The sequence below is a fragment of the Giraffa tippelskirchi genome, chromosome 2, assembly GCF_054371585.1.
Source record: "Giraffa tippelskirchi isolate mGirTip1 chromosome 2, T2T-mGirTip1v1.2.pri, whole genome shotgun sequence".
NCBI lineage: Eukaryota > Metazoa > Chordata > Mammalia > Artiodactyla > Giraffidae > Giraffa > Giraffa tippelskirchi.
The window spans coordinates 38,771,621-38,799,572 of record NC_137276.1 but is presented as its reverse complement, the minus strand read 5'-3'; the positions used below and the strand labels follow the sequence as shown (position 1 = coordinate 38,799,572).

Genomic DNA, 27,952 nt, shown 5'->3' with positions numbered 1-27,952 from the left:
CAAAGGCAAGCACTCAGAAACTGAGAGAAAGCATCAGCTGACGCATTCTCCCCACCCCACGTCCCTTTTAATAGCTCCTTCAGTCTTTACTTGAGGCAGACTCTGGAAGGAAGAGTTCTGAAGAGCAAATCAGCTTGGACCCCAGCTATTCAGAACAGCAGAGAGCAGATCGCCATCATGAGGTCAGTGAGATAAGGTGCCTCGATGCAAATTGTCAGCCTAGCTTCTCAAGTGCAGGCAAGTTCCGGAGTTTGTCCTGTGCTTGTGGACTAAAGTTCCTGTACCAGTATGGGCACCTTTTATTTCTGTGACTTTTTCTGGTGTGTGCACTTAGACTCCCTAAGCTTCACGGGGAGGAGCTGGGAGCCGGGAGCTGGATGAGAGGAAGGCTTGGCAGGAGTGATTAGATTCAATCAGGCACTAAGTTTGCAGATTCAAATTTAGCTCTAAGCGAATTACTCTTTGGGGGGCTTCTCTGTTGTTTCCTTTAAAAGAACGAAGAGGCTTTCTTTTTGTCATTCTAAAAGGAAGCATTTCTTTTCAGCAGATGTTATTAAAGATGAAGTTGGTAGTACAAAGCCAAGTCATGTTGAGAATTCTGCCCTGAAAATTTGATCACTTCAAGATGGGAAGTGGAAAAAACAATCCTTACGGATGGACTTTTTTTCCATTTCTTATATGAAAACAAACCCGAAGCTTAGTGTTTATTTTTATTGCTGTAATGAGAGCTTGTGAGCAACAGAAAATACAAGACATAAGGACATAATTGCTCTCCTGTGTGTGTGTGCTTAGTTACTCAGTTGTGTCTGACTCTTTGCAACCCCATGGACTATAGCCCACCAGGATCCTCTCTCCATGGGGATTCTCCAGGCAAGAATACTAAAGTGGGTTGCCAGGTCCTCCTCCAGGGCCTTTTCCCAACTCAGGGATCGAACCCAGGTCTCCCAATTTCTTTCCTAGTACTGATCTAATTTCTAATGAATGAAAGCAGAGCAGTGATGGCCTGGGGATGGTGGAGGGTGGGATTGGGTTTGACTAGCAGGGCACACCAGGGATGATACAAATAGCCTACAAGAAGGTAGTGGTGGTGGTTACATGAGTATATCCATTTGTCAGAATTCACCAAACTACACTTTAAGTGGGTACATTTTAGTATATGTAAACTATAATCTTGGTAAACTTGATTTTAAAAGATGTGCATAGATCTACCTGAGTTCTGCCATCAGATAGAGCCTCAGGAAAGATACAGCTGAAAAAAAAGGAAAACTTTCCCATCAAACACCAATGGGAAGGAATTGAGAAGCTGATTGACTGGGGAGGCGGCATCCTAGTGATCATTTAGGGAGTGAGTACAAGGAGCCCCAAGGGCTCCCAGATGCTCTGCAGGCTTGTATCTGGGGATGGGAGGTTAGAGGAATTTACCGCCAAATGCCCCAGAACACCTTTCCTATATAATGGGCTCCCCGTTATGAGTACGTGAACTGTGTCTGCATAAGTGAGTTGACCAGAAAAACCTAGTCCTGCCCTGTGCCTTGGTATCCTGCCTGCCTGAGAAGTTTGGTAGTGACCTGTGCTTGGGTATGTCCAAAGCCACTGACCCAAGGAAATCTGAGAGAGGCTCTCTGGACTGTGGTGGACTGAAGCCCACATCAAGGTGCCTGTTCCCAGTTGTTTAATCGCTCAGTCATATCTGACTCTTTTGTGACTCATGGACTGTAGACTATAGCCTATCAGACTCCTTTGTCCGTGGAATTTTCCCAGGGAAGAATACTGGAGTGGGTAGCCATTTTCTTCTCCAGGGTTCTTCCTGACCCAAGGATGGAACCTGAGTCTCTTGCTTGGCAGGTGGGTTCTTTACCACTGAGCCACCAGGGAAGCCCTGTTCCCAGAGGCTGTGATAAAAATTGCCAACAGGGAAGCCACCTGGGGAAACACCTCATACCTGCGGGCTGACTGATGAGTGCCTTCCTCTGCCCAATCCACTGTGGAACTGTTGGCCCCCTTGCACACTCAGAATTCACTTAAAATGATAACACTGATATGCCAGTGACCATGGCAGTAACAGTTTTCATGTGATCAGTAGTTGCCAAGAGGGCTACACGCCTTATATCATCCTACCCATAGCCCCAGGAAGGGAACCCTATTATTTTTTACTAGCCTCATTTTGTAGATGAGAAAAATGGGTCTCAGAGGGCAAATTACTTGGCCAAGAGGTCACATAAAAAGTAGGTGTCAGAGCATGGTCATTATTCAGGAGCCACACTCTAATGCTAAACATCTTCTGGCTCTGGTCAATAGGGCAAAATGTCTTCATTTATGCTTATGTTAGAGAGGAGGGGCAGGGACTGGAAGGTCTAGGCCCTTGGGGTCCCTAGTTGGAGAGGGAGGATTGTTCCTTAGAGTGCTCAGAACCATGCCTTAGATAAGGGTAAAAGTGGATCTCCCTAGGGCACGGTCTCCTATCATTTGGTTGCAAGAAAATAAAGGTAATTTAGAAGATATCTTCTAAAATGGCCTGGAATAAATTATAATTATGCTGATTCGGTGTTTGCTAATTGATTAAATACGTATTTCATAATTTGATCGTAAATCTATCTTACCCGTTCATGCATTTTCATTTCTGTGGCTCTTTCCGATCTACAGAGTCAGGTGCTGAGGATGTCCTCGTAGCAGAACCAGCAGCTGGTAGCTGGGAAGGGATGGGAGCTGAGGAAATGAGGCTAAGTGATGTGATTCAAGAACTTTCCCAGAGGCTGGTCAAAGAGAAGACTGAAATCCAGGCCTTCTGGGGTTATTTTCCTCTCTTCCAGATTGTCTGACTCACTGTTGGAGTCATTACATGATCTCTCATAAGTAAATGGGAAACTTTTCAAAATACCTCCAGGGACTTCCCTGGCGGTCCAGTGGGTAAGACTCCACGCTTCCACTGCAGGAAGCATGGGTTTGATCCCCAGAGAACTAAGATCCCACAGACTACACAGCCAAAAACACCAAACCAAAACAAAATAAAGGAGCTCCAGGACTATGCTCCTCAAAATGTGATACAGGGACTCCTGCAACAGATTTTCCAGGATGCCTGTTAAAATGCAGAGTGCTGAGCCCAAGTCCACCCCCAGGCTGCATCTGAGTCTCTGGGAGAGAGCCTGTAATATGCACAGCATCCACAATGCCTTCTTTCAAACTCACAAGCAGTTACAGAAGCTGTGTAGAAGGTACTCCCAGCAGGGAACTGAGTTCAGCTCTGCACATTCAGTTTCGGTTTCTCCTCAGCAGGAATCTCACTAGCACTGCCTCAGTTTTGTTTTCCTTTTCTGTTTTATAAAAGCACAGACCTAGCAGCTAGCATCCTGAGTGGGAACCTCCTCTGCATTTGCTTGTGATCCACAAGCAGAAGATAAAATCTGCCTCAACCCCAGATTTTCAGAATTGCAGGGAAACAGCCATCATGAGGTAAATATTCTCTGCTTCTCTGATAGGAAGTTGAGAATCTCGTCCAAATCTTGTTCTTGAGTGTGATGTCCTGAAGTGTTTGCTAATAGATTACATATGCATTGCACTCATTCGATCGTAAATCTCTTACTGACTCATGCACTTTTATTTCTGTGGCTCTTCCCATACAGAGTCAGGCGCTAAGAACTTCCTCCCAGCAGAGTTAGCAGCCAGTGGCTGGAAGGAATGGGGGCTGTTAAGACAGCCTAGGAGGGCGTGCTCAAATCCCTTCAGCAGCAAAATCTGTTCCATGGGAGCTGGGGCCTGGAGGAAAGTTGCTGGGGGGGGGGGGGTCCTCTTCCTTCTTTTGTTTCTTATATTTGAAAGGACTAAATCAGAGGTTTGTGGATTTTGTTGCGGCTATCCTGGTTATTTTTAAAGCATTTCTTTATCAGCAAGTGTGCTAAGGATTAGTTCAGCACTGTAAAACTTCATGACAGAGACTGTTTTTGCCTTGAAATCTGCCCGTTTGGGACTGGGGAATATGTCTCTCTGAACGGTCTTCTTACTGACCTGCTAGACAGGGAGTAAGTGTCTCAGAGACACGACTTAGCAACTAAAAAGCAACAACTATATATGTATGTCTGTGTGTGTATATATATATATATATACATATATATATATAGAGAGAGAGAAAGTATTTAAAGCAACTTGCAAAAACACATGAGCTAAATTCATAACTGAGGATACTTTGGCAAATGGAGTATTGGTTTTTGAAAAGACGACTATTTTTTTTTATTAAATCAGAATTATCTTCAAATGTTTTATTTTGATCTACTCAAATATGTTAACATTTTCATAAACATCAATTACATATGGCACATGTAAACATATCAACCAACATACAGTTAATATGTAATAAAAATACAGAAGGTTTTGGGGGGAACTGAGTATTTCATGTACCTAAACTATATAGAAGTGACCAGAATGTCTAAGATAATTCTTTTTTAAAATGTTTATAATTGATATATAAAACTGTAAGATATTGAAAGTGCACACTGTAGTGATTTGATATACATATACATTTGGAAAGGATTCCCCCATCTAGTTAATTAACATATCTATCACCTCATATATTTTTTTGGGGGGTGAGACCATTTCAATTCTACTCTCTTAGCAGATTTCAATTATACAACAGAGTTATCAAGTGTGCTCTCCATGTTTCACATTAGCTCCTCCAACCATATTCATCTTATAACTGAAAGTCTGTATTCCTTCACCAACCTCTCCTTATTTCCCCCCATTTCTTTTGTATATTTATCATAAAATTTTGCTTTGTGGTTACCATGAGGCTTTTTACAAAACATCGTATAATAGTCTATTTTAAGCTGATAACAAGTTCAAACACATACTAAAACTCTGCCTTTTTAACTCTCTCCTCCTCCCATAGTTTATATTTTTGTTGGCACAATTTGCATATTTTTACCTAGTGTGTACATTAACAAATTACTGTAGTTATAGTTATTTTTAAAACTTTTTCCTTTTAATCACTAGATTCACAAATGATTCACCTACAAAGGCAACAGTATTTTAATGCTAACCCCCTGGACACTGGCTCTGGGTTTCATGTTTTTTATCCAGATCTCAGGACTCCCAACCAGTATACTTTGCTCTAAATCATATTTCCAGGGGAGATCAGGTATCAAATATCTAAGCAAACTGGCAACCTAGGGCGGAAGGCTTAGGGAAAATCAACAGAACTGATTTTCAACATTCAATAGGTTTTGTAATCATGAAGCCACATACATAGCTGGCTATCCTCCTGAATAAACTGTTCAGAATTACCACACATTTGTTAACATGGCCAGCTTTAGCATTGGTGAACTGGTGGTATGGATGGAATATCCCCAGGACTTCCATATTCCAGGCTCTCTCACAGGTTTAAGAATGTTGAGTGAGCTTTTCTGCTTGCCCTACTTTCTTGATCAATTGAGATCTTCTGAAGTTTATTACAAGATTGGAATATGTTTCATCTTGGAAGAAGAATCTTTATCAATAAGTGCTTTTAAACTTGATTTGCAAAGATCCCTCTGGTTCATTGATACATCAAAGCCTGCTGTCTGCCCCTACGATGCACCCCCACTACTACCCTTGAGGGGGAAAAAGTGTTATCAGACTGGCAAGGTGATTTCTGGCTCTGCTGAAATGAAAACATCCAAGGTCACCTGTCTTTCTGCAGACTCACTGAGAAGTTCGATGTATATTCTCTATTAATCCTTAGAGTATTTAGCTGTTGTTCTCAGGCACCTAGATAACACCTACAAATCTGCAGACACATTTTATTGATCTGAAACTGATGCTTTTTTTTTTCTCTAAACTTCCTAATTGGGCAGTCAGCAAAGTTAACATGTGTTGAAACACTGAAATTCCTTTATAATGCTTTAGTTGCATAACAGCTACAGACAGATTTGTTCAGTGATTATCTTTATAACTTATATCCACTATTTATTTTCTAATATTGCTACACTTGATCAATACTGCTAACCTGAGTTTTGACCTACTGTCCTTCATACAGGGCAGCTAGAATCCCCAGGAGAAGCCAAATTGAAAAACCCTAAATGGAGAGGGAAGATTTTAGCACTGTGGTGTTCTAGCAAGGGACCAAGAGAGTGAAAAAGACTGCCAAGAAAAGAGGCACGCACATAAAGGGATATCTGCATAGACAACACTCCTCTCTTGCCTTACCTTGGGTTGATTCCCTTGCTTCTACATCTCTCACTGTAAAGCATTCCATATGCAGTCACACTGCATCACAAATGGCTTATGTGAACACTGCGGGAGAGAGACAGGAAGTTGATCAGAGCACTGGCAGCAGTGGTGTGTGGGCCACTGCTGAAAAGTGAAAGTGAAAGTCACTCAGTCAGGTCAGACTCTTTGCGACCCCATGAACTATACAGTCCATGGAATTCTCCAGGCCAGAATACTGGAGTGGGTAGCCTTTCCCTTCTCTAGGGGATCTTCCCAACCCAGGGATCGAACCCAGGTCTCCCACATTGGGCTTTTCTGGTAGCTCAGCTGGTAAAGAATTCACCTGAAATGCAGAAGACCCCGGTTCACTTCCTGGGTTGGGAAGATCCCCTGGAGAAGGGAAAGGTTACCCACTCCAGTATTCTGGCCTAGAGAATTCCATGGACTGTATAAGTCCATGGGGTCGCAAAGAGTCGGACACGACCGAGCAACTTTCACTGAAGGGCCAGTGCTGGGCCACGGTAAACTGCCAAATACAGTCAGTGGCTCCTCTTACAGAAAAACACGTTTGACAATTTAAAGAACTTTCCTTTATTCGGAGGTTATAGTCTTACTTCTTCAGTGATAATAAAAGTGCTTCCTTGCTCTCTTTTTCTCTTTTTTAAATAAAATGGTAGCAAACACAGACGGTTGGTGCCTTTTCAGATGAATTTTCTCCCCATGTCAGTGTTGCCAATAAGTTGGCAGCCCTGTTTATTTCATAACAATTTTCTAAAACTGTGCTAGTCCGTGAAATCCAAAATTGTGGACAACGGTGGGTTTAATCATTCTGGAGGTTCATTCCAATTTTATGGTGCCAAGAATCTACTGATAAAAAAAGAAGAGTAAAAAATCCATAAACTATACCCCCAGCCCCAGGAAAATATAGATATGAGAACATATTTTGAGAACTTAGGTAATTTATTTAACTAAATAAGGCAAGTGATTTCCCTTGGTATCTTCCAACTACAAAACACAAATATGTCCATTTTGTTTGTCATTTTTCAAAACAAATTTATTCTCTCTGGGGATCTGGCCTGTTTAGAGTGACTGCTTCAATCAAACTGAAACCAGGCCTTCATGGGTCTTTGTGCTACTGTAGGGAGGTGTGGAAAAGAACAAAATCACGTAACACAGTGGCAAACATCCCTGGGCTTTCGTTTCTTTCTTTTCATGGTTCCTAACCAGACTGTGAACTCTGAGGGTCAGAGATTACCTTTATTTTTCTCAGCATCCCTAAACACTAACAAAGTGACACAAAGAGGTAGCCTTGTGAAGAGTCACTGGATGGCTAAATAATCCTGACTTCATAACTGAAACAGGCAAGAGAGACCTCAGTTCCTCCAACAACTGTGGTGGTCTCCTCTTATCCACCTTAACCTTACTTCCTGCATAGCTGCTCACAAGGTAGAAGGGATGGGCTTTGTGGGTTTCCTGCATAGACCATAGGTGTAGAAAGGTAAATCTAGGAAGCAAGAGAAAGTACCATCTCCTTTGTCTTGGAAAACTTAGAGGTATGTATTAGTGAGAATTACACACACACACATACTGCAGGTTGATGTCAGCCCCAACTCATGAAGGCTGGACACAGGCAAAAGGCATTTGCTAAATGCTGTTGTTCCAGGCTCTCCCATGTGTTTGCTGGCCAAGAAGTAAACTATTTTGAGCACTGCAGTGGAGGGAATCCATTCAACCAGGGATAAAGCTGAAGGTCCATTCTGGTTTCACTGCTGAAAAACATATAGAGTAACATAGGAAAACCAGTTGAGATCAAATGTGTAAACCCGTTCCTGGTACCTTCCCACTTGAGCTCTGAGGAAAGCTGATGACCACAGTGCAAGGCAAAGCTGGTAGGTTGGCAACCAAGAATTCTGCGTCCAGGGGTCCATCCTACATTAGGGATGTAAAAGCTAAAGAAAAAGAAGACTTTAGTGAATTTTGAGCTCAAAACTGGTTTTTCTGTTATTCTGTATGTTTTTAAGCAGTGAAACCAAAATGGGTCTTCAGCTTTATCCCTGTTCCTTGTAAGGGAAGAAGTTTTATATAATTGGACACATTTTGGTTTACCCTCATTGAGAATTTTAACCTGTTTTTGTATGACTGCTACAATAATTTTGTAAAAATTTTATTTATTTATGGCTGTGCTGAATCTTCGTGGCTGGGGAGGCTTTTCTCTAGTTGCCGTGAGTGGGGGCTACTTTCTAGTTGTGGTGCTCAGGCTTCTCAGAGCGTTGGCTGCTCTTGTTGAGGAACATGGGCTCTAGGGCATGTGGGCTTTAGCAGTTGTGGCTCCTAGGGTCTAGAGCACAGGCTCAATAGTTGTGGTGCAGGGGCTTAGGTGCTCCACAGCATATGGGATCTTCCCAGATGAAGGATAGAACCTGTGTCTCCTGCATTAAGAGCCAATGCACTGAGGCACCAGGGAAGCCCAATAATTTTTAAACGTATTTATTTTACCAGCTTTAAAAAAGAACTTTTCAGGACAAATTTTTTATACTCTACTTATTTGTTCAAATAAAGATTCTCAGCTAATGCTGGTTAACATACATACACACACACACACACATATATATAATGATAGAGACAGCATGAGTGCAACAGAGAGAGAGATTTATTCTAAGGAACTGGCTCAAATGTTATGAAGGTTGAGACAATCCATGATCCCCTGTCTGTGAGCTGCAGACCCAGGGAAGCCAGTGGCATAAATCCAGTCTTGAGTCCAAAGACCTGAAAACTGGAGGGCTGACGGTGTAAGTCACAGTCAGGAGGGAGGAGAAGACCAAAGTCCCAGCTCACACAGACAGGCAGAGAGAGCAAAGTGGCCCTTCCCGTGCCTTTTTGTTCTACTCAGGCCTCCAACAGACTGGACGATGTCCAGCCACACTGGGGAGGGCAATCTGCTTTACTCAGCCAACTGATTCAAACGCTCTTCTCTTCTGGGAACATCCTGGCAGACACGACCAGAACTAATGTTTAACCTGATAGGCTGGACACCCTGGGGCGCAGTCAGGTTGACACACAAAATAACCTGTACTTGCATCACATACTTGGCAGGTGCACACCACAGTGACTATGTTTACTTTCTCCACAGTGAGGACAACAAGAATTCTCTGGAGCAAATCCTTCCACAGCTGAAATGCCATTTCACGTGGAACTTATTTAAGGAAGAAAGTGTCTCTCATGACCTCCAAGACAGAGTGTGTAACCAGATTGAATTTTTAAACTCTGAGTTCAAAGCTACAAAGTACAACTTGTTGGCCTACATAAAACACTTAAAGGGTGAAAACAATGCAGCCCTGGAATGCTTACAGCAAGCGGAAGAGTGCATCCAGCGAGAGCACGCTGAGCAGGCAGAGGTCAGAAGCCTGGTCACCTGGGGAAACTACGCCTGGGTCTACTATCACCTGGGAAGATTCGCAGAAGCTCAGGTTTATGTTGACAAGGTGAAACAAGTCTGCCAGAAGTTCTCAAATCCTTACAGTATTGAAAGTCCTGAGCTGGACTGTGAGGAAGGGTGGACACTGGTAAAGTGTGGTGGGAAAAAAAATGAAAGGGCAAAGGTGTATTTTCAGAAGGCTCTGGAAGAGAAACCCAACAACCCAGAATTCTCCTCTGGACTGGCCATCACTATGTACTACCTGGATGACAGGCCAGAGCAGCAGTCCTCTGTGGACATTCTGAAGCAGGCCGTTGAGCTGAGTCCTAACAATCAGTACATCAAAGTTCTCCTGGCCCTGACGCTCCAGAAGATGAATGAACAAGCTGAAGGGGAACAGCTGGTTGTAGAGGCTCTGGAAAGAGCTCCTTGTCAAACAGATGTCCTTCGCAGTGCAGCCAAATTTTACCAAGGAAAAGGTGATCTAGACAAAGCAATTGAACTGTTGCTAAGGGCACTGGAATCCATACCAAACAATGCCTACCTCTACCACCAGATTGCATGCTGCTATAGGGCAAAAGTCAAACAAATTCAACATACAGGAGAATCTGAAGCTAGTGGGAATGGAGAGAAGATTGAAGAACTCAAGGAACATGCTAGAAACTATATGGAAAAAGCGATTGAGAAGGGACTAAATCCTCTGCATGCATATTCTGATGAGTTCCTGGAAAATGAAGTACATTATCAGACAGCTTTCAGTAAGAGGCTCCCCAGCACCAAGGGACAAGAGCTCCATCAGCGTGATTGCAATCCTCAGGAGGATTGTGAGATATCTGAAAACACTGCAGTCCAATGTTCTTTAGATGGTTTACCCATAAGCACAAAATCAACTGAGAAAGAAAAGATGAAATTCCAGCTACAGAATGTAGCTAAAAACGAGCTACCACAGAATGTACCGCGTTATTGGTCTCTCCAAGGCTTAATTCACAAGATGAATGGAGAGCTGCTGCAGGCGATTGTATGCTATGAGAAGGCACTTGGCCACCTCCTAAGGAACAGCCCTTCGGGCACAGGCAGCATTTTCCTGCCAGCAACTGAGCATGAAGAAGGCAGTGAGGAAATGGAGCAGGGTGCAGACAGCTCTATACTCAGAGAGATTCTTGACCCCTGAGCTGAGACAGAGAGGAAGAAAAGGAACAGAGAATCAGGGAGCGGGAAGACTGGCATTGTAGGGGAGAAGGGTGGGAAAGCAGATCCCCAATCTGAGCTTACTGAGCAAGATGGTCCTGCTTATCGCTTTAAGGCAGGTTTCTAGAGAGTGGCTTGCTCCCGACTGTCTTCCCTGTCCATATCAGCTACATACAGTTCTCTGGTCTGAAAGTCTTAAACTGCCGGCAGAAACAGTGTTTCAGGCCTGCATGAGGCATTCCGTTCTCCAGACAGCCCTGTGTCTGCCCTTCTTGCCAGGGTCGTAACTGGCGACTATCAACAGAATCTCGTGTCCTTCATCCCATTATTATCCAGGCTTCTGGGCCCCCTGGAAGACTAGCTTTTGACCAACCCTGGAATGTTCCTTATGTCTTTTGTCTTCAGCTATATATTATTTTTCTTAGTGATACTACAATAAATATATATTCTTGATTTGTTGTTGTTTAGTCACTATGTCCAACTCTTTTGTGAGCCCAGGGACTGCAGCCCCACCAGGCTCCTCTGTTCATGGGATTTCCCAGGCAAGAATACTGCAGTGGGTTGCCATTTCCTCCTCCAAGGGAATCTTTCCAACCCAGGGATAGAACCCATGTCTCCTGCATTGCAGGTGGACTCTTTACCACTGAGTCATCTAAGAAACCCATATTCTTGATAGTAATATAATAAATTTTAAAATTTCAACTTGGGATAGATTTAATTGTATGGTTTGTGTGTGTGTGTGTGACTAAGAGTGACATCATTTCTCAAACTTCTCTTGCAATGGATGGTAAGTAATTGCCACAGCCATACTAGGCTGTTCTCAACACACTCATTTTAGCTTCTCCTTGGCACTGATACCCTCACCCTATAGCCAGTCCATCTGTGGGCTCTGGGAACTGTGACTCTCATTCCAGCCCAGGGGCCTCAGCTGAGCCCAGTACCCAGTTAGCATCTACTGCTGTTGACCAAGGTGCACAAGAGTGTAAAGGGTACCAAGACTAAGCTGGCCAAAGATCTTAAACCTCCAGGGTAAATAAAAACATTCAAGGATTCTCCTCGCAGCTGGGAAATCCACAAAGGTTGTTTGCTTTGTGCAACCAAGTGATGGACCAAGAGCCCTGTCAACCTCCGCTCAACCCACTAAAAGGCTGGCACTCATAAGCTTTTCCAGTGATATCCTCTGATTGACTGTGTGCAGAGGAAAATTGTTAAATTAATATACCAGATCCCAGAGAAGACAGAAGAACTGGCATTCCCACTTGGACTGTGAGAAGAAAGCCAGAAAGTTGAATCTTTGTCATGCAGCAGAGGAATCCTGAAAAGCTATTTAGTCAACTACACTGGCTATCGGAGCAGCAGACTTCAGTGAGGGTGCCCCCCACCCCTGAGTTATCTGCTGGCTCCAGCAAGGCTGGGGAGCCATTAGGTGTCCAGCAGTGAACTCGTGACTCCAGGCCAGCCTTGACCTGGAGCAGCACTGTCTTGTGTGACCAGTTCCAGAGGGGACACTGGGCCCCTATGAGGGATATGACCATGGAGACTAACACTGAAAGCCTGATTGAGGCAGAAGGGTGATTTGGGATGAAGGCAGGGACTGGCTATTTCTTGCCTTCAAAGACAGCTAGAGCTCTGGGGTAGGTGAAGAATTACCTGTCTTTATGCCAACACATATACTCAAGGACACAAAGAGTTTGGATACTCAGGGGAAATTGGAGGCTTTCTGCACGGCTATTCCAACAGGGGTACCTAGTCCCATCCTCTGACTGTATAGGTAGCTGACTCACAGAAGGATCATGAACACTGCCCACCACTGTCCCTCTGCACTCAGAGGGAGTCTCATTCACCCTCCAGATGGTGCTGAGGCTTCCCAGAAGACACAGCTGACTGGTCCTGACCTACAAACCGGGCTGTGATTTATTTTTCACCTGGATGTTATTGAAAAGATGCTTGCACAGCGACAATCTACCTTTGTCTGAGAACACATCTCCAACCCACGTTTCCTGGTGTGTGACTCTGATCTCACAGATCTTTGCCTCTGGAGACACAGAAGGAGTCACATGAACTGCTGGCATTCATCGTCATCTGCTCCTTCTTACTGCCTGGGGCCATACTCAGTGTTACCCAATTAGTACCCAGTGGGGACTTCCAGATCAATTCCATTTTACCTCCACCCTGACTGTCACAAATATCTGTACGGCAGGTTTGACTTGCTATCACATAGCATGTCCTGGGAGCTTCTAAGATTGTCCACAAAAAGACAGTTGGAGGAGTGGGGTGAATCTCCACAAAGGCAATCACGGACCTCTCCCCTTAAGTGTGTCAGACCAAGGAGGCAGGGACTCCATCTCCTTTGCTTACAACTGTGTGCGCATCCCCCAAAATAATGCCTGGAATGAATTAGGCTCTTAAAATTTTTTGATGAATGAAGGAACATGTGTGCATGCTCAGTTGGTTCAGTTATGTCCGACTCTTTGCAACCCCATGGACTGGAGCCGGCCAGGCTCCTCTGTCCATGGGATTTCCCAAGTAAGAATACTGGAGTGGGTTGCCATTTTCTTCTCCAGCGGATCTTCCAGACCCAGGGATTGAACCTGCATCTCCTACACTGGCAGGAGGGTTCTTTACCACTGAGCCCCCAGGGAAGCCCTCTAAGCTCATTGCCAGCACCTAAAACCAGTAGGGAAGTTATGAGGCTCAAAAAGGTTTAGTAACCTAACTGAGGCCACACAGGAACAGAACTGGCAAAAAATGATTAAATAAAGGAGGAACAACAGGCGATGGCCTTGCAAATTGCCTTCTTTTCTGAAGATGTGATGTAAAAGGCTTGAGAGTTTACACTACTATTAATTTTTTAAAAGATGTATTTTTCTCTAAACGTTAGCGAACTGATATCCTCAATATCACCACAGTAATAGCCATTACCATATGTAAATGCTTAACATGCAGGCTTTAAGACTCCCAGGTCTCCATGAATTTGACTTTAGAATGTGTTTCTATAGGGACAAGAGAGATCACTGGGGTAAGAGAATGGTCTCTGGTGTCAAGCTCCAGCTTGACTGAAGAAGGATGTCTTGATGTTTTCTTCCTCTCTTCCCCGGCCTACTGAATGAAACTGCACCAATTCCATCCCCGGCCTACTGAATGAAACTGCACCAATTCCAAACACCTTCCTCTCTGCAAAAGAGGATATTCATGACATTTTCTGGAAAAGGGACAGTTCAACTGAAGTATATTTCTAGGTTAACAGCAGGCATGGCGGCCTCCCCACCACTCCTTTTCTTGTCATTCCAAATCAAGCATCTAACAAGTCAAGAAAAGGGACTCGAATGTAGCCATCTGCCAGTGAAGTGACAGTCAGATCTACTCCTTGACCCTGAGGATTTCTTTACTTGATTCAGTTTCAGAGTTTTTACAGCATCAGTACCTGGGTCCCTAAAATTGTTCCTGGCTCTCAATCATTGACTAACCTGGTCCTGACAGTTGTCCAAAAGAAAAAAGTATGTCAGAAATACAATTTCTGGGTAAAAGCCAGCAAAGTTGCTTTTCTAATGACTCCTGTATTCTGTATACATTCTGGACCCAGCATCCCATCTTCTCAAACCTTGAACTGATAATGGCTCGGCAAACCAGTACATCTTACTCATGGAAATGCTTTTCTTCAACTATGTTAATGAAACTATGCGTTTGCTTGGAAATCTGCCTTTCTTCAAGATTCAAGTCAATTGTGTTACCGCCTGAGATGACTCCCCTTGTGCCACGGCCATCTCAAAATGCATGTTGTGGGAGAGGGGCCTGGTGCAACTCTCTCAGTCTTGAGGTGTTTCTTTTATCTGATTAGCAGCTTGCTAACAGGTATAAAACACCTCCCTAAAAACTAGCAAGGAGGCACTCTTTCTGTCCCCTTCTGATGTCTATGTCAGAAGCTTTCTCTGTCTCTTTTTATACTTTAATAAAACTCTGCTACACAAAAGCTCCGAGTGATCAAGGCTCGTCTCTGGCCCCAGATCGAATTCCTCTACTCCAGAGGCCACGAATCCTGGGGTCATTCATGGCTCTCAGCCACAGCTTTTCACAGGGGTGGCGAGGGCACTGAAATCAGCTATTAGCTACGTCCAGGAGCAGTTAGGAATTCAACCGCTGGATGATGCCTTCACAATCTTATCATAAGAAAAAGCACTGATATAATCTGCTTCCCTGTGATTGGCTTGAGGGCAGGTGAGCAGCAGAAAATATTTTGCCCTGGAAAGTGTACTGACCTGAAAAAATCATCAAAAGACACAGGAGAAGAAATGAAAGGTGTGAACTTAGGGACCGTGATAATAAGCTCCAACAGTGCAATGAGGAGAAATGAGATCAGTCAAGGAATAGGAATAGTCAGGGAATAGGGAACTTGCCATTAACAAAGGTGTCAGATTGGAGAGCAGGGCCTGACCCCTAGTTCCTCCCAGTTGCTCTGTGGTGCAATATTAGGTGTAGGGCTAGTCCAAGTATCATTCAATGAATTTCATTAAGATTTTGTAAAGTGTCCTGGTGTTGGCTCTAGACCTATTTGAGTCTCATCTCCAATCTGCAGTGTTGGGAAAAAGTATTTTGACTTCTGTGATTCTGAAATATCCTGAAATAAAACCTGGAAATAATAATTATCCCTCCCAGTGTTTCATAAAGATCAAATGGTTTCTTTACAAGTATTAAAGTAGACCAGATATACAAAGAATAAAGCCTATATAACACAATAAAAAGATATGGGTAGTACGCAAAACGTATATTTATAAATGCCTAGCTGCTCTGGGAAGAGACCAGAGAATTCCAGAAAGTCCAGAAATAACAAGAAAGAGAATGCACATGAATAAGACCTCACTAGCTCTGGTGATATACATCTCTTGCTGTGGTTGAGACCATTAGTTTTAACAGACCATTGTCAAGGAAATGGAAGACAGCCTGGGACCCACACATGGGAGGTTATATATTAGAGCCTACGTTAAACCTGGGTCCACGCAGAGGATGAACTAGAAAACCACCTCACAGACCTGGATGTTGGAGAGACACCTGCTTTTTCTAGTTTTGACCCTAGGTGGAGAAGAAAAAAGTCTCTCCTCCCTAGGTGAAGGGTGTTGACTCCACGCTAAACATAAGCACCATACCCCACACTGGGGAGATCTGGGCTGGAACACAGAGTGGGGAAGTTGGTGAGGGGGAGTGTTATGGAGGAACTTATCAGAGCATTACTCAGCAGCCAGGCTCAAGAAATGACTGTATCTGTTTGTTTTTTTTTTTTTTCCTTTTTTCTTTTTCCCTGGGAACTGATTTAACCTTTTCTTCCTCCTAAATAGCAATACAGACTTTTACTACTTTTGGTCCACCCAAACTCAACTTTACGAATGTTTCAGCACTTTTTCCTCCCATTTGAAGGAGGGAATTAAAGCCTAAGGCATCGCCCTGCCAGCATGTTTTTCCCCTCACTCTAGCCAGCTGGGCCTAAAGAAGCCAGAGAATCCACAAGCCAACTCTGTTGGGGCTGGATTTATCATTTTCAAATTCCACAGGTAACTGTTATCTCTTACCAACAGACAGGAGGTCAGCTGCAATTTTAGGCAATTAGAGGGAGGTAAAGAGTTTTTCCTATACCTACTGACTCTCAATTGTCTTTAGCTCAAAAATAATCCATATGCCGAAGAAGAATATTTTAGGGTGGCACATTTTGGTACCCTTCAATAACACCGTAATAGAAGATCAATAAATTTGCAGAAAAATAATGAGACAAAGGAAAAGGGTTTTATGCTCTTAGGGGCAGCCAACTGTGCGAAGGTAAATACAGGGGAAAACTAATGGAAGACAGGGCTTCCCAGGTGGTGCAGTGGTAGAGAATCCACATGCCAATGTAGGAGACACCAGAGATGGGGGTTCAATCCCTAGATTGTGAAGAAGCCCTGAAGTAGGAAACAGCAACTTGCTCTAGTACTCTTGCCTGCGAAATCCCGTGGACAAAGAAGCCTGGTGGGCTACAGTCTGTAGGGTCACCAAGAGTCGGCCACAAATGGACGACTGAGCACACAAGCAGTGGAAGAAGATAAGGGTTACTTTAGCAGCGTTTGTCTGCATAGACTCTCTGAGTGCCATCTAACCTCTGGTAATAAGGTTGCAACCTTCTTCTTGGTACAGGAAATAGGAGGGCAAAGAGCTTTCCTTGTGTCTGCTTCTTCTCAACTGATTTCAGCTCCAAATAATCTTTATGCTTGAATGACATATTTTGGGGTAGGATACTCTGAACCTCTTCAACAACAGAAGGATACAAAGCAAAATCAGCAAGAGAAAGGCACGTGAAGAAAACCAAGTACGATTTTCCAAGAATCTTGTCCCAGTGGAGTCACACAAGATGTGCTTAATTCCTGCCACATCAAATTATGATAACACACGTAAAGTCCCTGTCTACCAGAAAAGCTCACTAGAGACCTAGCACCCAAGGCTTCTCAAAGAGGTTGGCCACATAGGCACCATCTATCCAGTATGTACCCAAATTCCAGACTCTCAGAAGGATAGCATGAAGTTGCCATAAACCATAGTGTTTGTACAGTTTAGGCACAGTGAAGCTGTTTGTATCAGAAAATAGTGTTCCCAGAAACCAACCATCAAGTAGGCTTTTCTAAAAACAGTCTCAAGCCTGTTAACTCTTTTCTGCACAGAGGTGTATCTCCAAGGAGATACTTGAGTTGAAGTACTTAGATCTTAATTTCAAATTCCCCAGGGAAGGGACAGCCAGATGATCAGGACCTACTCAGAGCTTATTAGAAATCTACATGAATGTGGAGAGGTAGTTGGACAGACAGCAACTAAGAAGCCATCACTAACATGAGCCTAGTTCCCAGCTCAAGCCCTAGCATGAACACGTCGCTCTCCTTTTCATCACATACATTAGGAACTGGGCCCCACAGCAGAAGGTGAGCAGCTCACCATCACTTGCATTACCACCTGAACCATCCTGCCCCTCCATCCATGGAAAACTTTTCTTCCACTGGTCTCTGGTGCCAAAAGGTTGAGGGCCACTGACATGCATTATAAATTTTGTGACAGAACGGTATTTGGGGATCTGGGAAATTTTTCTGTAATCATTCTCCAAAAGTCAAGGTATTCAGTAACTACAGATTATATACACACTGTTTAAATGCAGAGAAAACATATATGGTTAAATATTAAAATATTAATTGATTTGATAAAAATGGCATTTTTTGTTCAAAGCATAGAATAGGTGCTTTAATTATGTTTAAGTTTCTGATGAGAAATGGAGTATTTCCTGCCATCTCAGTAAACAAGTATGTCACAGTCATCAGTGATACCTGCCCTCAAAATGTAAATTTCTGAGCCCTAGGCACAACCAGGAAGCAGAACAATACCTTCCCAATATGGCAGCCATCAGGCTGCAGCCACTCCCTATGGTGAGCACTGAGGAACTCAGGCTGTAAAAAAAAAAACAAAAAACACAGGAAACTGGCCCCAGATAGCTGAGATGCATATGAAAGGAGTACTTTCAGTGAGCCCAGACTCCTGCATCTTCCCATATGTAGAAAAGCACTAAATTCCTTAACTTGAGCTATCTGAAAGTGAAAGTGTAAGTCACTCAGTTGTGTCTGACTCTTTGTGACCCCATGGACTGTAACCTACCAGGCCCCTCTGCCCATGGAATTCTTCATACTGGAGTGGGTTGCCATTTCCTTCTCCAGGGGATCTTCCCCACCCAGGGATCAAACCTGGGTCTTGCACACTGCAGGGAGACTCTTTACCAACTGAGTCGCCAGGGAGCCTGAGCTATCTGGTTTTCCTTAATTAACAATAATCTTCTGCTGTTCAGACTACTTGCCCCTTTGTTGCAAACTTCTATATAACCTGACTCCCCACCCCCACCTCCTTGGAGCAGTTCTCTCAGGGTTACTTGAGATGCTGTCTCCCAGTCTTGACGTCCTAAAAATTCCTACCGAATAAAACAGAACTCTCAACTTTTAGGTTGTGATTATTTCTAAATTGACACTGAAGACAAAGAGTTTAGAATCATACGTGTGATCTTTAATAGAAGAAGAGTCATGAGTCTGGCAGGAACTCCTGTATGTTATCCAACAGGTTAAGCCAACAGGTTAAGGGGCTGAGGCTTAGCCAGTTTTCTCAAGCAGAGATGAGGATCAGTGGGTCATTAGGCAACTGAAACTTTTCTGATGAACAAGGAAATTTTAGCTCTTCTTAAGTAAGAAACACTAACAAATAAGAAAAAAAACACATGAAGGCAGGTTCATATTTGTAGAAGAATACAGGCACTGCTGTATTCACTGTCTCTTCTATGCTTTAGGAAGAGGACAGAGGTATTGCTCATTCTCTTGATAGGGGCAAAAAAAGGCCAAAGAAAATGAAGTTTCCAAAGCAAAGCCTTTCAGAGTCAGGGCTACAAATACAGTTTCAGGTTATATTTTCAGGAATTGTAAGCTCTAAATGATCATGAAATTTCCCCTAATAACCTCTTTTGTTATAATGATAAGAAACTGAGGCCCAGAGGATGAGAGCAAGTGGGTCACCACATAGCCTGTGTGCACAGGCCACCTAGCTCTAGGTCCAGTCCTCATTCCACAGTGCTGCATATTCTAAGTTCCAGTACTGTTCCAATAGGCCACTTTGACCCCACAGAGAGGTAGCATGAAAAAGCTGCAACTTACAACTTCTCTCTCAGAGAGTTTAAAGTTTCGGTTCCATTTCCTTCAAATTGGCATCTCCCTGCCATATTTGTTTCCTTTTTTGGTTATGATATTCCTGCAGTTGTTATAGGTCTTTTCCCCCCTCAGATCAATCAAATTTGACACCAACTCTACATCTCTCAGATTCTCTGAATACCAACTGGTTGTCCAACAATTCTACTCTGTTCTAATGCTAACTACCTGGAGTTAGCATCAGTCCCCACAAGTCTAGGGTGTAATCCAATTAGATTTATCTTCTCTTTAGTCACCACTTACAAGTAGTGGGTCCCCAAGTTATTCTTACTTCTGTCTGACTTAGCTACACATTCAGGAGTTCCCATAAACCCTTCCTCAGTTTTGATAATTCACTAGAACCACTCACAGAACTCAGGAAAGTGTTTTACTTATTACTGCCAGTTTGTTATAAAGGATGCAGCTCAGGAAAAGCCAAATGGAAAAGATGCACAGGACGATGTGTGGGGGAGAGTGGCATGGAGATTGCACACTCTCTCCTGGTATACCATCTTCCCATATTGCCTAATCTGAAACCTCTCTGAACCCTATTGTGCAGGGATTTTTATGAACATTTACATTACTCAGGCATGATTCATTATATGATATCACTTATATGTGGAATCTACAAAATAGTACAAATGAACTTATTTACAAAACCAAAACACTAATACACATAGAAAACAAACTTATGGTTACCAAAGGGGCAGGAGGGTGGTATAAATTGGGAATATGGGATTAATAGACACACACTACCACATATAAAATAGATAAATAATAAGAATTTACCGTGCAGCTCAGGGAACTATAATTCAATATCTTGTAACAAACTATAATGGAAAAGAATTTTTAAAAGAATATAGCTATTTACATGGAAATATATATATATATAATTGAATCAATTTGCTATATACCTGAAATTAACACAAATTGTAAATCAACTAACTTCATTTAAAAAACAGAATATGTAGAGGCACACTTTTTTTTTTAATTGTAGTTGATCTACAATGTTGTGCCAATCTCTTCTAGCAAAGTGACTCAGTTATACACACACACACACACACACATATATATATATATATATATATATATACACTCTTTTTTTTATATTCTTTTCCATTGTGGTTTATCCAACATAGTTCCCTATTCTATGCAGTAGGACTTAGTTGTTTATCCATTCTGAATGTAATATTTTGCATCTACCAACCCCCAAATCCTAGTCCATCCCTCTTCCTCTGCTCCCCTACCCTTGGCAACCACAAATCTGTTCTGTCCATTTCTGGTTTGTAGATAGGTCCATTTGGATTTTAGATTCCACATATAACTGATATCACATGATATTTGCATTTCTCTTTCTGACTTACTTCACTTAGTATGATAATCTCTAGTTGCATTCGTGTTGCTATAAATGGCATTATTTCATTCTTTTTTATGACTGAGTAGTATTCCATTGTATATATCTACCACATTCTTATCCATTCATCTTTTGATGGACATTTAGGTTGTTTCCATGTTTTGGCTATTGTGAACGCTGCTGCTATGACCGCAGGGGTGTAAGTATCTTTTTGTATTATAGTTTTATCCAGGTGTATTCCCAGGAGAGGGATTGCTGGATCATAGAGTAATTCTATTTTTAAGTTTTCTAGGGAACCTTCATACTGTTTTCCACAGTGGTTGTACCAACTTAACATTCCCACCAAAAGTGTAGGAGGGTTCCCTTTTCTTCACATCCTCTCCAGCATTTGTTATTTGCAGACATTTTAATGACGGCCATTCTGACTGGTGTGAGATGGTACACCATCTCATTGTAGTTTTGATTTGCACTTCTCTAATAATTAGTAATTTGAGCATCTTTCACAAGCAGCACATTTCTTAAATGTCCTATTACAAAGCTTGCTTAGTAACAGCAGCAGTGCTCTTAAAACAATGAATGGGAAAGCTATCTTAATTCCAAAGAAGATAAAACTTGTGTAGCACTTTCTAATGCAGTGACAATTTCCCAGGGGACACTTACAGACTGTTCACCAGAGAACACAGACCTGGGTCAGGAGGAGAGACAGGCGTCAAGCTAGTCTTAGATCCTTTCAGGCTATATTAATTAAATCAAAATGGGAAGAAGCAGCAGCTATTTTCAAAAATGGTCATTTTTCTGTTATTGATTCAAAGTCTAGGGGTTATTTTTTCACTATGAAATTGTCATTACTATGAAATTTGCTTTTCACTAAATCAATTGGTCTCAAAGTGTGGTCCCCTGACCAGGAGCATCAGCGTCACCAAGGAACTTATCAAAAGTGCAGATTCTCAGGCCCCACCCTAGATCTACTGACACAAACTCTGGAGTGGGGTCCATCAACCTGTGTTACAGGTCTTCCTGGTGATCACGAGAAGCCGGTCTACTAGATGCTAGAAAATACGAAATCTTATCGGAGTTGCAATGCCTTTGATACGACCCTCTCTTTCTTGGTTTCATTAGAACTGGGAAACTGCAGAAAATATCTTCTGCTCAGAAGTGTTCTTGTCTACTAGACTCCTCCCATCTGACATGGCAGTCTGTGAGAGAGGCAGGGCTTACAGTAAAAGAGCACCTGCATCAGGATTCCTCTTCTAGTGCACATCCCTACCTGTTTCATGAGGAGGCTGCAAGAAAGGTCTGCAATGGAATTCAGCACAAAAGTGTCCAGGTCTCTCTCTTTGTAATATAACGGATTGCTGGTCATGAAACGATGTTAGTGATGTCTGCATTGGAGGGTTAACAGGAAGCAAGCCCTCCCACTCCCCCAGCCCTTAACAAGGCCCCGAGACTTTGCAGTGGGCCATAATTATGCTTGCAGACCTTCCTGATCTTAGGCAGACTGAAGGGGCTCTGGACTATCCTTAAATGAATAAAACCCACATGAAAACACACCTGATCCCAGTGGGACAGGGATGGAGAAGCAGACTGAGCTCCTCCTTCCACTCACGCTTAATGATCAAAACAGCTTAAGGGAAAAGGATCCAGGGTGATGCCTGACAACTATCAGTAACATATTTCTGTCACATACACAGGAGGGTCAGGTCACCACACACATGGATGCACTTACAATTTCATAATAATACTTTCAGTTCAGTTCAGTCACTCAGTCATGTCTGACTCTTTGAGACCCGTGAACCGCAGCGCACCAGGGCTCGCTGTCCACCACCAACTCCCAGAGTCCACCCAAACTCATGTCCATTGAGTCGGTGATGGCATCCAACCATCTCATCCTCTGTCATCCCCTTCTCCTCCTGCCTTCAATCTTTCCCACCATCAGGGTCTTTTCAAATGAGTTAGCTCTTCGCATCAGATGGCCAAAGTACTGGAGTTTCAGCTTCAACATCAGTCCCTCCAATGAACACCCAGGACTGATCTCCTTTAGGATGGACTGGTTGGATCTCCTTGCAGTCCAAGGGACTCTCAAGAGTCTTCTCCAACACCATAGTTCAAGAGCATCAAATCTTCGGCACTCAGCTTTCTTTATAGTCTAACTCTCACATCCATACATGACCACTGGAAAAACCATAGCCTTAACTACACAGATCTTTGTTGACAAAGTAATGTCTCTGCTTTTTAACATGCCGTCTAGGTTGGTCATAACTTTCCTTCCAAGGAGTAAGTGTCTTTTAATTTCATGGCTGCAATCACCATCTGTAGTGATTTTGGAGCCCCCAAAAATAAAGTCAGCCACTGTTTCCACTGTTTCCCCATCTATTTGCCATGAAATGATAGGACTGGATGCCATGATCTTAGTTTTCTGAATGTTGAGCTTTAAGCCAATGTTTTCACTCTCCTCTTTCACTTTTATCAAGAGGCTCTTTAGTTCTTCACTTTCTGCCATAAGGGTGGTGTCATCTGCATATCTGAGGTTATTGATATTTCTCCTGGCAATCTTGATTCCAGCTTGTGCTTCTTCCAGCCCAGCGTTTCTCATGATGTACTCTGCATATAAGTTAAATAAGCAGGGTGACAAGATACAGCCTTAATGTACTCCTTTTCTTATTTGGAAACAGTCTGTTGTTCCATGTCCAGTTCTAACTGTTGCTTCCTGACCTGCATACAGGTTTCTCGAGAGGCAGGTCAGGTGGTCTGGTATTCCCATCTCTCAGAATTTTCCAGAGTTTATTGTGATCCACACAGTCAAAGGCTTTGGCATAGTCAATAAAGCAGAAATAGATGTTTTTCTGGAACTCTCTTGCTTTTTCGATGATCCAGCGGATGTTGGCAATTTGATCTCTGGTTCCTCTGCCTTTTCTAAAACCAGCTTGAACATCTGGAAGTTCACAGTTCATGTATTGCTGAAGTCTGGCTTAGCGAATTTTGACCATTAATTTACTAGCATGTGAGATGAGTGCAATTGTGCGGTAGTTTGAGCATTCTTTGGCATTGCCTTTCTTTGGGATTGGAATGAAAACTGACCTTTTCCAGTCCTATGGCCACTGCTGAGTCTTCAAAATTTGCTGGCATATTGAGTGCAGCACTTTCACAGCATCATCTTTCAGGATTTGAAATAGCTCAGCTGGAATTCCATCACCACCACTAGCTTTGTTCGTAGTGATGCTTCCCAAGGTCCACTTGACTTCACATTCCAGGATGTCTGGCTCTAGGTAAGTGATCACACCATCATGATTATCTGGGTCTTGAAGATCTTTTTTGTACAGTTCTTCTGTGTATTCTTGCCACCTCTTCTTAATATTTTCTGCTTCTGTTAGGTCCATACCATTTCTGTCCTTTATTGAGCCCATCTTTGCATGAAATGCTCCCTTGGTATCTCTAATTTTCTTGAAGAGATCTCTAGTCTTTCCCATTGTATTGTTTTCCTCTATGTAATAATACTTACATCACTATTAATAGTACACTGTGTGCACTCACTAAGAACAGGAGGGCTTTAACTTCTCTGCATTCCTATGGCAGACAGTGAGGATACATACCTCTGTGATGACATTCTACTCCACAGTCTTCCCCGAGCATGAGGGAAGAACAGGCGAAAGATGACACTTGTTGATGAATCACTATGTAAAAGAGCAAGAATTCTCTTCTGGCAGGTTGGCAGGGCAGCCCTGTAAGGCAGGTGTGCATTTGAAGTTCTGTAGGGCCAGTGAAGGCTGAAATTCAGATTCTATGTTTTTTGTATATTCTACATTTGAGTGGAGGTTAAAAAAAAGTCAAGTTTCCCTGGTGGCTCAAATGATAAAGAATCAGACTGCAATACAGGAGACCAGGGCTCAATCTCTGGGTCAGGAAGATTCGCTGGAGAAGGGAATGGCTACCCACTGTAGTATTCTTGCCTGGAGAATCCCATGGGTAGAAAAGCCTGGCAGGCTACAGTTCATGGGGTCACAAAGAGTTGGACACGACAGGGCAACTAACATTTTTTTTTCATTTCAGAAAAACACAGAGGTAACTTATATAGCAGTAGAAGGTGTGAAACAAGGAAGCCAAGGGAATATAAACCCTACCAAGAATTTTTAAAAAATATTGTGGGGCAGGGCGGGGTTTACTTCTATAGGCCCATGGGATTAAAAGGTTGTCATGCTATCTTGATTCCTGAGAGCTGGAATTGACCAGTGGCAGAGGGTGAAGGAGTCTGGGTGGGTCATTCAGATGACACCTAGGGAACACACAAGTAACACCGTTTCAACTTTGTGGATACTAAACAGAGCAGATTTATTAGATCTAAACAGAAGAAAACTACTGGAGCAGGAATACCTTCTTTTCCTTGTAAACAAGGTCTGATTAAGTTAAAACAATACATATGCTGAAATGTTTTATCAGTTAATCATGCTGATTATCTTCTTACACAACAAAAACAACAAAATAAGACTAACTGATGAGTAGATCTAGAAGTTGATGGCTGAATATGTGACAAAGCAAACATAGCAAAATGTTAACTGTAGAATCTAGGTGGTGAGTACATTAGCATTTGTTGGAAAATTCTCTGAACTCTATGTTTAATGATGTTCATAAAAAAATGTTAGGATAAAAAAGTAAAAAAAAGAAGTATTTAAAAAGAAAATCAAAACAAGGAAAATGAATATATATATATATATATATAGGATAAAGGCTAAGACCACATACAGAAGTATTCAAAGTGATTTTTTTAACACATTGTAATTCAACTTTTTAAAAGGATATATCTTGTGGACAAAAGAACAGCAAATAAGCAATCATTTTGAACTGTTTTAATTTTGTTATTCTGAGACTCCTTAGTGTATTGTGGAATAGAACATATGTACACTGGTATCACTTAGAAAAGAGATATTCAATTCAGGAGAAAAGAAACAGAGATGTAGGATCAACTAGGTTAAGTAAAATTTTGGTAAATTTGAATTTGTAAGATGAAATCATAATATATTTTATCTTTAAAATACACACAGGGCTTCCCGGGTAGCTCAAATGGTAAAGAATCTGCCTGTAATGTGGGAGACCTTGGTTTGATCCCTGGGCTGGGAAGATCCCCTGGAGAAGGGAATGACAACCCGCTCCACTATCTTGCCTGGAGAATGCCATGGACAGAGGAGCCTGGCAGGCTACAGTCCATGGGGTCACAAAGAGTCAGACATGACTGAGTGACTAACTTTCAAACTCTTAACAAAGGATACTGGGCTAGGCTTCTAACAGACACCTATGTAGTTTACTGAGACTTCCCAAAATAATTTTCAGAAGAATCGCCCATGACTATACCTCCCTCTTTAAAATATATACACAGTACCAATATCATTTTCCTGGTTTTGATACTGTACTACAGTTACACAAGATGCTATTGAGGGGGGCGGGGGTCAGGGGCTGGTGGCTCAAGACTCTTCATGCAACTTCCTATGAATCTATTTCAAAATAAGCCTCAAATGTAAAGGATGAAATGGTACAAGTTCAGTTTGTACTTGACTGTGTTGCAACAAGCCAAACTGTGGGTCAAGGTCGGCTGAGTGGACCCCTGAAAACCCATGAGAAGTATGTGAAAATCATCAAAACATTCACAACAAAAGACTTCTGATGTCTCTGAGTTCTTCACCATGGATGTGAGTGGAAGTATTTAGAAATAATCTCAAAAGCCAGGAACATACTCTTTTGTTGGTTTATCACATTATATGTTTTATATGTACAACACTGTATTTCAACTTCTGTACACACTACACACTACAGTGCACTAACCACCAAATGCTTAGTTTCCACCTGTCACCACAGAGTTGACCCCCTTACCCATTTTGCCCTCTCCCATCCCCCTTTCCCTCTAGTAGTGGTCAAGACATTCAGAATTCCATTCTTCTTCCATGCCTGTGAATGGCACCTGTGAGTCAGGAGGAGACTGAGGAGTTCATTGCCCACTGTGCAGGGGGGGAAGCAAGGCACAGAGTAATGAAGAGACTGAACCTGGGCCTCACAGAAAGGGAAGGAGGTTCTGGGACTAAGTCCCACGTCACTCAGTCCGAGAATTTCTGTCATACAATAGACACCAGGACCTTGTTCTAGCCCAGGTGTACATCAAAATCATCTGGGCATTTACTTTTAATACTGAGATGGGAAGGGAGCATTCCCAGAGATGTATTCAATTGGTCCCAGGTGGGGCCAGATTAGCATTATTCTGAAGCCTCCCTAGATGATTCCAGTGTGTTATGACAATCAAAATTCAATAATCTATTCCCAATCACTTATGCATCAGTTGAGGAAACTGAGGCTCATAGAGATGAAGTAGTTTATCACAGCTGGCCAGGCACTCAGGGAGCCAGCTGATTCTATACTCCTGGGAATGGACTTATAACCTAGTGCTGAAATTTCATTTCTGTAAGTCTCATTTTCTCCAGTTCTTGTTTTCATTTCCTAGCTGTAAGTGCACTTTTGGACACACACATACACACACTTTTTTTGGCTGTTTCTTCTCTACTGCTCTGTCTTGTGTTGCTCAAAGGTCTGTTTATTACAGAGAGACACTGGGCAAGATTCCAAATATCTAATCAGTCCAAGCCAGAGGCCCATAGACCCAGGACTGCTGCCAAATTCATGGCAATGACACGATAAACGTTTTGTGTGCTTCTCTGCATTCTATCTAGTGCATTGGAACATTACAAACCCAACTGTTTTTTTTTCACAAGAATTCCAAAGACACCTCACTCCCCTCCAAAGAGAGGTTCGCTCTCTAATTAATTTATCTTGGCATTTGCTTATCACCTGAACATTTATTAGAATACAATTTATTCAGAAATTTTTATTTGTGTAGAACTTTCTAACTAGTTCAGGATGACATGGCAGATGAGCTGGGTAGGAGGGATTAAGCAGGAACAGTTTAGATTTGGCAGTGTGTTTAAGTGTTTCTAAAAGGAACACATTCTTACAGCTCCTCCTTTTCTGATTCTTATTTAAAAGAAAGAATATAGGTTTTTTTCTTTAAAGAAAGCACTATTTAAATTTGATGACAGAAAATACCATGACTATTACTAC

At 42.5% G+C, this 27,952-nt stretch overlaps 2 protein-coding genes across 9 annotated transcripts in view; one reads left to right on the top strand and one right to left on the bottom strand.

The window, feature by feature from the left end:
- Window positions 1-27,952, bottom strand: part of LOC145531952 (uncharacterized) — a 115,782-nt gene that overhangs the window by 58,202 nt on the left and 29,628 nt on the right. Inside the window, exon 2 of one of the 6 annotated variants that reach the window (XR_014072882.1) lies at window positions 6,175-6,261. The exons of 4 other annotated variants lie outside the window; for them this stretch is intronic. The gene's annotated coding sequence lies outside the window, so the exon portion shown is untranslated. Of the gene's footprint in view, window positions 1-6,174; window positions 6,262-20,855; window positions 25,128-27,952 lie in introns of those variants that run through there. One more of the 6 variants, XR_014072877.1, reaches the window with a different exon arrangement.
- On the top strand, window positions 98-11,485 carry IFIT3 (interferon induced protein with tetratricopeptide repeats 3). 3 transcript variants are annotated; one of them, XM_081555885.1, is made up of 3 exons: window positions 98-182; window positions 3,331-3,450; window positions 9,308-11,485. In XM_081555885.1, exons 2-3 carry the CDS (start codon window positions 3,446-3,448, stop codon window positions 10,761-10,763), a joined length of 1,461 nt encoding a protein of 486 aa, XP_081412011.1. In that variant the 5' UTR covers window positions 98-182; window positions 3,331-3,445; the 3' UTR covers window positions 10,764-11,485. The 3 variants fall into 3 exon arrangements, with proteins under 3 accessions (XP_081412011.1, XP_081412027.1, XP_081412020.1); XM_081555901.1 differs by having other exon boundaries at window positions 3,326-3,450; XM_081555894.1 differs by lacking the exon at window positions 3,331-3,450.